A 14,145-nucleotide genomic window follows, 5' to 3' on the forward strand; every position below is an offset into this window, starting at 1 on the left:
AATTAATTGAATTACAAGCCAGTTGGATGGCACACTGTTATATCCGGCTCTTGATTAATAATATTTAGTTCATTAAAGGTAATGCAATACTTTATTTAAGTCCTGTGCCAGTAACTGTTTCCAGATGCAACTTTCTTGTTATTTCGGTAGAGTACACAGGGAACAGTATTGTTTGACATTTCTTGCAGATTCTCCTTTAACAGCCTGCAGATGTAATTTTTATAAAGTTGAACTTCTTGCATTTTTAAATGCTGTTTATATTGCTAACGCTGTTTAAGGAGCTGGTACATGACGTTTATTTAAGCTGAACTTTAAAGATTTAGAACACTGAAAACAGAATAATATTATTGCTGGTTTACAAATTCTAATTTAATTCTTCTGTATGTTTAATATTTCAGGCTTTTTATTGCAATAAGAAACACTGAAGCAAAGAGGGATTCTGTTATAGAAAGAAATTACTACAACTTCAAGTTACATAGTTAAGATCAGAGCTGAGAATTGATTTCCAGTGTATTTAATGCCCCACCACAGATGCTTGTGTTGCCTTTACAAACACTGAAATATTTGATCCCCACTGGCCTGATGACTTTTAACTAATTTCAAAACAGTGCAGAGTTTGGTAAAAGTCCTCAGAGAGAACACTTACTGTTGTCAAATTGAGTGATTTCTTTATATTCTACTTTCTGGATAATCAAACCCTACTAGACTGGTTCTGTAGGAAAGTAAATATTGTATCTAGACAAAATATATTTTCTTTGGGACAAGAATAGAGAGGATAACTGACAATACAAAAAACCTTGTTCACTTCATATTTGTTTCATAAAACATCGAGGGAATTATATAGAGAATGACACTGTCCTGCACGTTGTAGTAAAAAAGTTCATGTTCACAGTAAGAATTACAGCTTGACACAGGGGTCTGCACTCTTAATTGTGAATCTTTCTTCATTTAATCCAGACTGTTTTCAATGTTGTTAAATGAGAACCAAATGAATACACACAGTGGTTCACCACAACCAGTGAATTTCTGTGCAGTGTTCCAAGCACTGAAATATGAGGATACTTTTAAAGTGGATGCAGTCAGAAACAACATTGCCTTCAGATAGGGTCGGGGGAAAAAGGGTACCCGAGTACTATAGTAAGGGGATACCAAAGTAAGTAGATGGAGAGAGGAAAATGGTAGCAGGTGCGTTGTGTCTGGCACGTGTCTGAAGTAGCATAAAAATTTTACTTATAAGTACATGATGATTTTCACCAGAGGGGACTGTATAGAATAGGTGTAACTGTCATGTACATGAGAAAAAATTGACTAGGAAATGCCTTCCTTGTTAAAAGGACTGACAGGATCAGGAAGGTGGGAGACTGCAAATTAATCAGCCTTACACTGGAAGCAAGATTTCAAGGGTTTTTTTGGAGTTGCTCAGAGTGAAAAGAAATTATGCATCTCAAAGTTTCATGTCTCCTATCAAAGTACAATAGATAGACAGCATCTCTGTACCAAAGCTTCTGAGCTACGGTGGAGCCTTCTAAAGTCCTGAAGCTGTAGTGTTGTGGTGCTGCAGAAAGGTGTTTTCCTGACTGAAATAATCTGAGTGACTGACTGTTACAATCCCTCAACTCATATTCACTTTATAAACTGGTACCGTAGAGCTGAAAATCCAGTGTAGTTGTGTTTACAGTGAAGTGATCCTCATGTGCAGAAGTGCTCTCCCACCTGCCTGAGCAGGGCATGTGACTTATCTCATCCAGTTTGTCTGGGCTAGGTGACACTCTTGGACGTAACAGCCCAGAAATGGCATTTTGTCAGGATGTCACACTTTAGCAGTGCTTTCCACAGAGGTGAGGAATGAAGGTCACCACTGGATAAGCAATCCACTATTTCAGGACAACTTCTTGCAGGGAGTGAAGAAACTGTCCTCATGTTTGAGTTGTACCTGCATTATTCCACTAGTATCATGCTTTGGTAGTCAGTATTGTTACTTCAAAGTTATGTTTTCTTTTGCACGTATTTGCAGAGGATCTTAGAAAGAAATAGTACACACGGAAGCAAATGCTACAGTTTTCTCCTTTAATGGAAAGAAATGGAATGAGGATTAGGACTATTTTTTTTTAAACATACCCTCTGGTACAGTGAGGGGATGCATTGCATGATGGTCAATTTAGGCTTTTTCCTGACAGTACCTGCTAGCTTTGGCACTTGGAGAAAAATGTGTTGCTGCTCTCCCACTGTGAGATGCTTTCATGCCAACTGTTAAGTAATTAAGTAGGTATGCATGATACTTACTTTTAAGTAAGTTCCAGTTTTCTTAGAGATTGATTTGTCTCTTTTCCTCTAATTAGGAATACATAAATAGTTGAAGGAACCAAGAGAGGAGAAGGAACAATTACAGCTATAGACTAGAATTGAGAAATAACAAATTCAGGATTAATATCGGGAAATACTGTTCAATAGACAAACTGTATGGATAGTCTCACAGAAAGTGTTTGGAGCAGCTTTAAACAGAGAGAGCAACAATAAAACTGGATGCAGTACTCAGCAACCCAGTGCCAAAATCCCACATTCCATCTTTTGCCCCAAACACTGAAAAGGCAGCTTCGTCATGCCCACAGGTGTCACATCCTTCACAGAAGTGCCTTTGGCCAACCTTGGAGCAGCATTTAATGGGCTCTGGAGATAATCCTCAGCTGAAAGAAGGTTGGGTCTGTGGGGAAGGAGACAAATTCAGAGCAAACGGGCCTAGCTCACATTAATGAGCTTACACCTTGCAAAGCCATTTTTTATTTCTTCGGTATGACTTTGCTCCTCTTGTGTTCAGCAACAAAATCCACTATGGAAGAGGATAGACTGGGTCTATTCTTAGCTATTTCACCAACTGGTTTTTTTGCTGTCGTGATGTTTGGTGGTGACCACTGGTTCTCACGTATGGAAAATTTTCCAGAGGTATCTCACAGAAGGATAACTTGTTCCTAGTGAGCTGGATACTGGAAAATCCTCTAGATAGAGTGAGACATGTCTATCTGCTTCATACTGTACTACAAGCCCATCTTATTTAGTTTGGGCCACTGGCCCAAAACCTGTTCAATGTAAGTAACACATGAACCTGCAGAATGCCATGTATTTGTCTTTTGGAAATTAAATTAACACTCTCTGTCATCACCAGAAAGCAAAAAGAGGTAGCGGTTTGCTGATCTCCTAGTGCCAAATATATTGTGAAGATAAATACATAAAATCTGGTTTCAGGAACACGTCCACCTGATAAAACAAGTGGCATATTTGGCCAGGAAGGGCAAACTTAAATGTATACTTGTGTGTAACAAGTTCACAGGATAGGCAAACTAACTAGTCACTTTATGTAGTCACTCACTGAACGTAACTTTCCTTGGCATATTTGTCCTAGCTGATAGTAAGGCCCTTTACCTGTTAGAAACAACTCCATTTACATATCTCCTCTGTGTTTGAAGAGGCTAACACTACATTGCCTGTCCGAGGCTGTTTAACCATTAGCGTGCTAGAGAAGGGAGGATGTTAGCCCTACTGCTCTACCATTGGAGAAGCCCGAATTCATACACCAGGATCAGAACAATCACTGATTGGTAAGGTCTTTGGCAAAGGAAGAATTAAATCCTGCTCTAAAAAAAGACCTTCAACTTCAGGCACATTTGTGCTATATTCTAGTAGTTAATCTAGGGCTTGCAATGTATTCTGTTATTCCAGGGTTAAGTTTACATTAGCAATTAGAAGTCAGAATCTGGGCAGTGTTATACTGAGTGTCACAATCACAACACATCTAAGATAAATCTCATTCCTTCCATTTTACATTTCAACTATTAATACTGTTTTGTTTCCCTTTGAAATCATGAACATAAGTACTTGTTTCTCCATTTCTTTTTAATAATTCCCCAAATAGTATTCTGTCAGTTGATTGGCATGAGTGATTTGTTGCTTAAAGTATCATTTTTATGCCAAAGTGAGCTCTTACACCATTTTTCTTTTATGAACGTGTCTGACCTGGTAAGAGTTTATTAATGATTTGATTTTATATTTTTCTTCTTTTAAACACTTGTCAGAGTGCAGTTATCTCCACTCCTGGGATATATATTAATGTGGTTTTTGCCTGTGAAATCTCAAAACAAATGGTAACTGTAACAAACAAACAAGAGTACTCATAAATTAGAGCATTATATATTTATACAGGCAGGTTGGATGGTGTATGGTTAAGAGGCAGTTGATTTCAATATGAGAGAATTCTTCTTTGAAGTTACAGGGGGGCTTTTTGTTTGGGAAAAAGTTTTTAAGAAGGCTCTAGCAGGCATTACAGTGGAGTTAGACATATAAGGACTGAGCAGAACAAGCTTCCTCAAACAGTGAACTCTTTAGAGCAGGAACCATTTTGTTTTACATTTGTATAGTACTTGGCACAGATGTGCCCTGTGCCAGTGTCCTGCTATGTGAGTCACTCTTGGATAGAAAATCCAGATAGAAAATTTTTGCATAGTTACAAAAGTTGTTCTGGAAGACGACAGTGAAAGGGGGTTGGAAGCTGGCGTCCTTACTAGACGAATTGAGGTGCACAGTGAATATAAGTCAAAACGGGCAAACTTGTCATTTTTTAAATCAGCTTGCTGTGCTTTTTTGGCAAGATTTAGTACCATGTGACTATATAGATTGAAGAGGAATTATTTAATATAGGCTCAGGTAGCAGTGATAGTGTAGCTTAGAAAATTCCCAGAGTTTGTATTGCTTTGTGTAAGACAGCAATTTTTTCTTCCTAAGTGTCTTGGCAGCATAAAGAGTTGGTAATCTTGTTAGCAATAATGCCTTAACAACTTTCTTGTGACTTAACATAACTCCTAAATCTTCCTATCAGTTGTGCAAGTCTGTGTCTGTCAGTCTAACTATGATCTTCCATGACTTTCTGATTTCTTTTTAATTAACTTTGAGCAAGAGTTTGGTGTGTAATTAACACAACTACTGCTGAAATTAGATGGATTCTGCAGCTTAAAAAAAGGTTTTTCAGAAAGTTTAAGGCTAGGGAGATCATCTGAGCATCAGTTCTGACACAACTCCATGTTTGTCACATGCCACAAAATTTCCCCCTGTACTGCCATATTTGTCTCAATGTTCCTTCTTCCAGAAATCCATGTACTGTAGGTTTAAATATAGCAAGAGAGAGACATTTGCTATAATCACTGTTAATTTATTGCAATGTCTAATTATTCTTAGAAGTGTTTTGTTTTTAAATCAAGAAACAAAACAATGTCTTATTTCTGATTTGAATTTATCTGGTTTCTTTTTCCATACATTTGTTTCCTTTCTCAGCTAAGCTAAATAGCCCACTTGTACGTCATAGAATGGCTTTGATTCTGTAATCAAGATGCCTCTCTATCTCTCTTTTTTCCGAAACTTGACAAGTCAAGCTCATACAGACTTTCTCTCCATAATGCACTTTGTCCAGCCCTTGGAAGCCTGAGGTTGTTTTGTTTTTCTTTTTAATATGTCATCTTCAGTGGCTGTTTGTTGGTTTATTGTCATATTTAGAAAATAGGCAGCAGAACCATATGTCGGTATCCGTATCGGTGAGATGGAGGTCACCTATTGCTGTGCTTACTGGAGGTCACTGGTCTTTCTACCTCACAACAGTGGAGTTCATGTTTGTTACTTCTGTATTAAACCTTTATTAAACCTTTAAACCTTCTGAAAATAGAGCATCCCTTGCTGTCCATGGATGCTTGTCATTTCACTATCTTAAGCCCCATTTTCTTTGAGTGAATAGGACTCAGCTTAACAACTAAACGAGATTGTTTATGACTGCCCCATTTTCTCTCTCTTTCTGTCTTTTTCCTTTCCAACATTCTATCACCTGTAAGTTTATCAACATTAATTCATAAATACTTCTACATCACAGATTACGATATTGAATAACTTTGATCCTAGTTGGATCACAGAGAAAATCCACCAAAAACATACCAAGTGATGATTTCCTATTGTCAGCTTCTCCATGAGATCTTGATTTTGGCAACTCTAACTCTTCCTAAATGAATGTCATTAATATAGTAATATAGCATGAATTACAAGCAGAATAATGTGAGATAACACAAGTATTTCAGTAAAAACTAAGAAAATTACCTTTCCACAGATAAATTTGCCAGTTAAATGTGTAATCTCATGAATAATGAAAGTAGGTTTCTTACATTGTTTTCCTTAAAACTCTCTCAGTTACCAATAATTAAATTTGACATTTTTTCTTCTCTGAAACTAATGAATTTTTTCAATACTTTGCCTGTTTTCATTGTAACTGTAGTCAATATTTTCCAGGTCAACCCACTTTCCATTTTTAAACGTGACTGTGACAGTAGCACGTATTTGCACTTTCCCAGACAATTTGTGATTTATTAGAAAATTAACACCATGGGCCAATGAGTTCCTTAAGAAATTTGTTATGTCTCCTAGGCACAATTTCTCATGGCCTGGTATTTATTAATATTGCCTAAATACTCCATAGTACGTCTTTATCCCATGGGATACAAATGAGAAAGACATAAACTTCAGTCTGCATCACAGATAGGAGTCAGGAGGCTGGCCAGCTAGATGCCACTGTGGGGAATTAGACTCAGGAGCTGGGGTTTGTTGGTTTGTGTATTTGTTTTATATCTGAAGTTGACTTTCTGTGGAGTTTCATGGAAAGAATGCAGAAGCCTAGAGATATTTTAAACTGGCTTGCACTATTTTTGAGTAAGTCAGAAAATCCTTTAATAGCTCAAAATGCAAGGGAAAGGCTTTGTGTATCTAAACCAGAGCCTCCAGTAAACTCTCAGCTTCTGTGGCTGTTAAGGTCTTTTCTAGAACTGCACCAGTTCCTATGTCTAAATGAAAGATCCCAGTATTCATGTTTACTCCAATCCTGCACTTTGTGACAGTTTTTTAAAGACTGTCTGTGGGCTGGTTCCTAAAAAAAAAGTAGAGGGATGGGGGGACAAAATGCGTGGCAAATTCTTTTAGTTGACTGGGATTTGTGAAGTGCCAGGATTCAGAATACCCAACTGGAGTAACCAGCCTGGGGTTTGTTGCAGTTATGAGAAAATAAGCTTGTTTCAGGTCATGAAGGGTTTTTGCAGAGGAAATACCAAATACTTTGTTGAAAGACATTTGGCCTTCTAGCCCCGGGAATTTACTGTAGCTCTAGATCACAGAACATAGGCCTATTGGAGAGTTTCCTGTCCTTATGAAATCTCATAAAGTTCTGCCTGTTTGGTGGTTTGGGGTTGTTTTCCAGGTTTTTTAAGAAAATTATGTTTCTACAGCCATGTGCTCTCTCAGTCTCCCCTTATACTCCTGAACCAGGCTGGCTAAAGATTTTGAACCGCTGGCCAATTTCACACTAAGTCCTAGTAGTCCACAGGTTCATGAAAACTAGTGGCTAAATAAAGGATAATGACCCAAATGATCTCATTTCCCCTTCAGTCCTCCACTGAGGGCAGAATAACACCATTGCATCTCATGGTAGCAACAAGCCCAGCAATCCTTATGTACTTTGTATGTGCTGTTCCAGTGTTGTTGCTGGGCAGTATGAAGAAGTGGAGGGAAATAGGATACAGATTATTGCTGCAGGAGGGTGGAAGTCAAGAGAAAAAGGATGCAGCCCTTGAAAAAAGAGGTTTTCTTCATCCTCCCTCTCACAAAATAACTTCATTAACATTCAGCACATATAAATATCTTTTGGAATGAGTAAGACTGACATTATTTCCTGAGGTCTCTTGAATAAGCCAAATGCAGCGTCAATCAGACCCCTGCCACACAGCCTGGCCAGGGCTAGATTCTAAAAGCAAAGCTAACAGAGCACTGAATGCACATGGCAAGTCAAGGATGGTCATGAGAAAACCCTAGGATTTGCTTCTAGATTTTAGTATAACTGTGGGGAATGACTTATTGTTAGGGTGGGATGTTTCTGTTTGTACATGCTGTAGAACAAAGTGTTTCTTATAAGGTGTTAACTTATATTGCTGCAGTATGCCGTATGGACAACACTGCATCTGTATGAGTGGTAAGGAATGACCTTATGTCACATTAGTCTTCAGTGAGCTGATTAGCATGCAGGTGAGGAAGGACTTTTGAGCAGGTAGAAAACTCCAGCAGAAACTAAAGTAAATGGTACTTTGTTCCAGTCCCTTAATGATCCAGTTGTCCTTAAAAGCCAGACTCCTTCCCTGCAGTAAGGTGCCAGACATGTCCTTCATACGTATGTGTCTTTGTTCCATAGTTTATGTTCTTTTGCAAGAGCGGTTTTAGGCTCTTATGTGTGATCTTTTCTAATCATGTTATATAGATTTATACAAATTCTTAGACTGGAAGTTATCTTTGGCTTGCTTTCCAATTGTCTCTTTAAACAGCAGAGACATGTGAATTTATATTTGTTAGATGCCTGCAGGAATACTTTTCTAGTGTCCCTCCTCCATTTGGAATGGAACTGCAGCTCGTGACATTTTTGGCTCAGCCTGACTCATGGAGATGAGTTGCCTCAGGGAAGGCATGTGGCTTTTCTTTTCACCCTGTGGTTGGCTGAGCACAGCACATGTGAGTGAAGGGTCAGTGCTCCTCATCTGAGATAGTTTTCACATCATTTCTCAGGGGGAAAATTGTCATTATTTAGAGCTTCTTGATTTTGTGGAGGATGAGGAGGAAGGAAAAATTCATTTTCTTCTAACCATCGTGTGTGTCTGGCAAACCAAAGTTGTTGGGAACCATTTGGATGTTTTTTTATAAGATTTGCCTTGAATAATAACACCAAGTTTTACAATGAGGAAAAATCCGAATGTCAAAAGCATAATTGCCATGTCAGAACTGAGGTCTGGTCTCCAAAGGGAGCCAGTAAACTCCCAAAGTTCTTCTGACAGAGGGGTGTTCTTTTCAAGGACCTTTCAAGGTCCTTTTCTAGGACCAGTGTCACCTGTGCCATCTCCCACATCACAAGGGATATATTTGATGGGGAGCCTGGGATCAGGCACTCTGGAAGGCAGAAAGCAGCCTTCAGTTAACATAGAGAGAAAGGTGGCAAATAGCAAGAGATGCTGGGAAGTTTCCTTACATCTCAGGACACAGGGGAAATGTCTAAAAACGATCATCTATCCAATCTTGCCATTAATTAGGAGAGACTATGAGAAAGGTAAATGGAGGAACGGGGGAAGGTATTGCTGCGTCTGAAATAAGTGGAGGGCGGAGGCATCCTGGACAAGCTAACAGCAATGGGTGGAAGCCCACAATGTCTCAGGCTGTGTTTAGGGGAAAGGCCAGGCTTTCCAATGAGGAAGTAGAAAGCAAGCCCACACTTCGCCCTCACTTTGGAAGGGGAAAGTGTGGAGTGTTTTAATTCGGGTTCTCCCTGGGGAGCAAAGTACTTCATTCATCCAAGCAATGCAAGTGAACGTAAAGGATTAGGTAAACCACAGTTCTCCTTCCTCATCCCCCAACCACTGGGAACAGCTTCTGCTTTGGTTCACAGAGTTTTATTTTTTAAGAGGAAATGTAGTTCCCTTGGGTCATACCAAGCTTCCCTTGGTAACTACAGAGCTTATGTCGCATCCTGTTTCTGCAATCTCAATGAAGTAAAATTTTGCTTTTTGTTTGAAAAGAAATGGATTTGTTGCAGTGACAAATTTGATTGCCACTGATATCCTGGACTTTCTAATGGATGTTTTACAATACCAGACACTTGTTCTTTAAGTAATTCAAGCAAAAAGAAAATGTATCTCAGTGACATTTTTAAAACTTGGGCACTAAGCTGAAGTTCTGCTTTCACATATGGATGCTCATGGGAGTGCTAGAGATCCAGCTGAATCACAATATTGCAGATGGCCACTTGACAGAAGCCCTCTTATTTACAGTCCTACACTACTAGCACTTTTGGAAATAGATCATCTGAGTGAGGACTTCTTATCCCTGCTATAAGACAAAGAACAGCAGCAGAGATTCTGTACTGGGTCTTCTCTACCAACATCCATTACCACTTTAGGACTACAGGGACAGCTTTGAGTGTCATAGGGAGCAGCAGTAAGGTTCAATTTATTTATCAATGTATTCTTATTTTATTTAGCATTAATAAGGTTCCAATTCTGATGTTGAATTTTTTTAGGACAAAACATCTTTTTCTAGCAGTGAAGATCACCTGTAGTAAAAGATTGGATCGTTTGATGCATTCTGTTCCTTAATAGCACTAAGGTTTTTGTGAACTGCAATATAACATCCATTTGATCTCTCCTTCCTTTGTATTAGGGACACTGTGTTCACTTACCATTGAGAAGGCCATGCCCGAAGATGGGGGTGAATACAAATGCATAGCTGAGAACGCAGCAGGAAAAGCTGAATGTGCTTGCAAAGTGCTGGTAGAAGGTAAGTACTTTGCTGGATACGGGAAAACCCTTCCTTAGAACTTCCTCCTTCCCCCCTTTATTTCCCAATACCAGTCTTTATGAATCACATACATGAAAAAGAACTCTGCCCCCTTTCCTTCTGCACTTTTTGGTCAATATGTAGTTCAATGTCTACTATAAAGCAGCATGAGCAGAGAGACAGTGTAGAGCCAAGGGCTCTGACTGCTTTGTGGAATGATCTATGTTCTCCTGCTGCCCACTGTATATCTACAAGGATTTTAGAGCAGAAAGTTGAACCTGTGAAGATTTGCTTCTGAGCTGTATACATTCTTTAAGAGCATGTGAGAATTTGGTGTGTGAGTCTGGGTACCAGTCTGCCTCAGTACTGTGTATGGCCCATTTCTCAGTGTAGAACTTTTCAATTCTTTGCATTCAGTGACGTTTGGTCATGTGTTTTTTCTAGTGGAAGTGAGCAAAAATAAACAAATTAGCAGCTCAACCACCCTTGTATGCCATAGTCTTAGAACACGGATAATTTGCTGATTGAGATACACGCTTTCAGCCTCAGTCATGCTGATGACACTGCACTCTTGCCAAGTAGTCTTGGCCTTGGGCAAGTATTTTGTCATGAGGTTGAGAGCACAGACTTTTAAAACTGCCATGGACTTTAAGTTACTTAAGGGACTTTAAGTAACCAAATGTATTTCTTATCAGCTCACCTTCTGGTGAATGATCTGATACTCTCCATTGCGACTAAAAAGAACACAAAACTAAACAACAAGCCCAATAGCATAGATCTTGGGTACTAAGCCTTCACAACTGTGTTACAGATGTGCTATTTGGGGCAGGAGGTCTAGAAAATAAAATTATTATTTGTTTTCCTAATGTAGCATGACACAAGATAAGAATATAGTCCTGTAACTCCATCAGTAAGGGTCAGTCTTCATGTAGCTGGAAAAGGAATTAATTATACATATAATGACTATTAATTATATTGGCTCCTGTGATGGCACTTTCTGTGACACTATGGTCACAATGTATTCTGGCTTAGATATTTGATAAGCTACTGTTTATACTGTTACTATATTTCTGTAATTTAAAGTAATAAATTTTACCAGCACTGAAGTTCAAAGAAGGCTATCAAGAAGAGGCTTTAAGCAAAATCTAGTAGCCTGTAACTCCTTAACTACCACAGATGCAGAGTGTTAAAGGATCACATCATCAAGTGCTTAGCATACAGTAGTTCTCCAGAGCTGCCCTAGCATCTTTTAAACTTCTCCGTCACCTATGTGTTTTTTCCTTTGACTTTGTCTTCTGATCTCCTTTAAGTAGTTGCTTTTCTTCCTGAAGCCTCCCTTAGCATATTTCCCACTTCCAATTTCGTGCTGGGCAATGCATATTCTAGGAGGCTCGAGGTAGGCTTTGGCTTGCAAAATCTTGATCATGGTAGGCTGTCAGCTCATGACATATTCATTGCATGATGACGTGAATGGCATTACGTGAGCTGTCTGGCTCACTCTGGCAGTGGCACCCATGGCATCAGGAGCTTACTGCTCATATAATGTTGGACACCAGAATGACCACATTCCTTACCTTGATACTGGCTGCCTCATCTGTCTCTTCCATTCCCTACTGGCATGCTGCTTTGCATGGCTGAGAAAAGGTTTTTGAGGAATGGCACCACAGCAAACTCCAGCTATTTAGGAGAGACGCCATTTGATATCCCATGTCTGTGACTGGCAGAGGGGATGACTGTTATTTTTAAATTAGAATTGTGATCTAAAACAGCAATTAAAATTGCTCCCTTCTACTCAGTCTGCTGTCATCATCCCAGATGCTGATTTTTAGACTCAACAAGTAACCATAAATATCATTATACTCCTTTTGGCCTCATGGACTCAAATCAGGTTGGAGGAATGTTTGACTTCAGTTGTCAAATTAGCTCAGGGACAAATCTGTAGAATCTGAGTGTCTGAACTCAGATCTAGCACAGCCTTCTGCTCTGAATTGTTTGCTGTCTTCCCCTGTTAACTTTTTAGGAAACAGAGAGATGAACTTTCACGCTCTGGCATGTAGAAGTAGGTGACTGAAGTAGGCGGTTCTGTAACATTTATGTTATCTTTTCTCTGGGAACTAAATTTCAAACAACTATCTATCTCATGCACAAATCCTCTGAAAGCTGAATATTTGAAAGCTATAAATTGATACAGCTATTTCTGAGATCATAATCCAGATTTGGGATCTTTCTTCCAAAAATAAATGTCAGGATCAAACAATCTAACAAGTAGAGCTTGTTAGGATTTGCATTATATGACATGCTCAACCTGGGATAACCTTGCTGAAAAAAGGTCGCACCATCTAGTTGTATATGTCTATGTCATATGGAATACACATAGAAGAGAGCTTGAATTGACTTCTAGCTCTCGGTGAAGCCTGCAGTGCTGAGTAGTTACTGGATATGAGCTGTGCAATCTTGAGAATAATGAAATCCATCAAACTCGAGTCCTGTGACATTTTTATTTAGGAATGAACCAATGTGTAATAATATCTTCTCGGAAAGATTTAAACATACAGAGGAAATGCTACCTTACAAAGTGTGTTCATCTATAAAGATCACATAGACAATGGAATAGAAGAATGACATGGCAGGAGATTCTTTTGGATGAAATGATGCTTCACATATGCCTTTGCTTCCTTCTTCCATGCACTCCCTAAGGCAGCTCTGTGCACATTATACTTTGTTCTATTCAGTTAAAATAGACCTATCAGCTTAAAAGGTGCCTCTTGTCTAGTTGCTTTTGTAGACGGCTTCTCCCTCTCTGCTCCCTCTTCCTTTTAGAATGTGACATTCTCCAGCAAGTCTGTGCAGAAAATTGTTCTTAAAAACCAAAAGGACAGCTATTTCCTCTAACTTTGCAGAAAGATCCAAAACAAACTGATGTTAATAGGCAGCTTTTTCGTTATTGATTTTTACATAGGATTTGTATTTTATTATTTGTTTTGATTGCAGATACCTCAGCCACAAAGACCTCAAAGCCTACTGAGAAGAAGACCAAGAAGCCTAAGACCACGCTTCCCCCTGTGCTGCCAACAGAGAGTAAGTGACAGTGATTTTGATCACTTCCTTTTCGGTGGAAACAAATGAGTGTTCTGGGATTCTGTGGTCATTCCCTTCTGTTTGCAGGCATAGTTTCAGAAGCTTGTGCTGTTTCTTTAACCCTTGCACATAAGTCATGTGAAATGAATTTTCGCCTTGTGGGATTAGAAGTAAGTGCTGAAACTGTGACTTGAGACCTAGCCCTCTCTATTTTCAGTTTTCCATAATGGTGCAATAAACTTATGACACAGATTTATTTTTGGATGCCTCCAAAGAGCACAGAAATTCTCGAGTAGTTTGCTTCAAGTCGTGTTGTGTCCTGTGTAGACAATATACTGTCTTACCATTGGTACGCAAGGCATCTTGACTGAAATGTCCTGTAGCATAATCTATCCTTTTTCCATGACCATGGGGAGTGGTTTGGTGAATTTGACATTCCTTGTTTTAAGTCTAAATGCTTTACTTGCTTTTAGTGCTTCCTGAAATAACAAATCAGCTATAAATTCCCATGTCTGCTACTCTGCGTAAATGCATTTGATTAAGAGGGAACTTTAAATGGTAAAGGCAGAACAATAATATCAGTTTAGAAATTCCTAATACCACTTCTACTTTTGAAATTAACTGTTCATGGGATACAAATATCTCTTAAATCAAACACTGGGCCTTGAAAGTTGTCTATCTAAG

General features: G+C 38.9%; 1 protein-coding gene across 2 annotated transcripts in view; it reads left to right on the forward strand.

Annotated features, from left to right (window-relative positions):
• MYLK (myosin light chain kinase) overlaps positions 1-14,145 on the forward strand; it is a 209,937-nt gene that overhangs the window by 134,594 nt on the left and 61,198 nt on the right. For both annotated transcript variants that reach the window (XM_054830581.1, XM_054830582.1), the window contains 2 exons: positions 10,267-10,383; positions 13,375-13,461. In XM_054830581.1, the coding sequence (XP_054686556.1) occupies positions 10,267-10,383; positions 13,375-13,461 (204 nt within the window). The remainder of the gene's footprint in view (positions 1-10,266; positions 10,384-13,374; positions 13,462-14,145) is intronic.

This window comes from Grus americana, chromosome 6, assembly GCF_028858705.1.
Source record: "Grus americana isolate bGruAme1 chromosome 6, bGruAme1.mat, whole genome shotgun sequence".
Lineage (NCBI taxonomy): Eukaryota > Metazoa > Chordata > Aves > Gruiformes > Gruidae > Grus > Grus americana.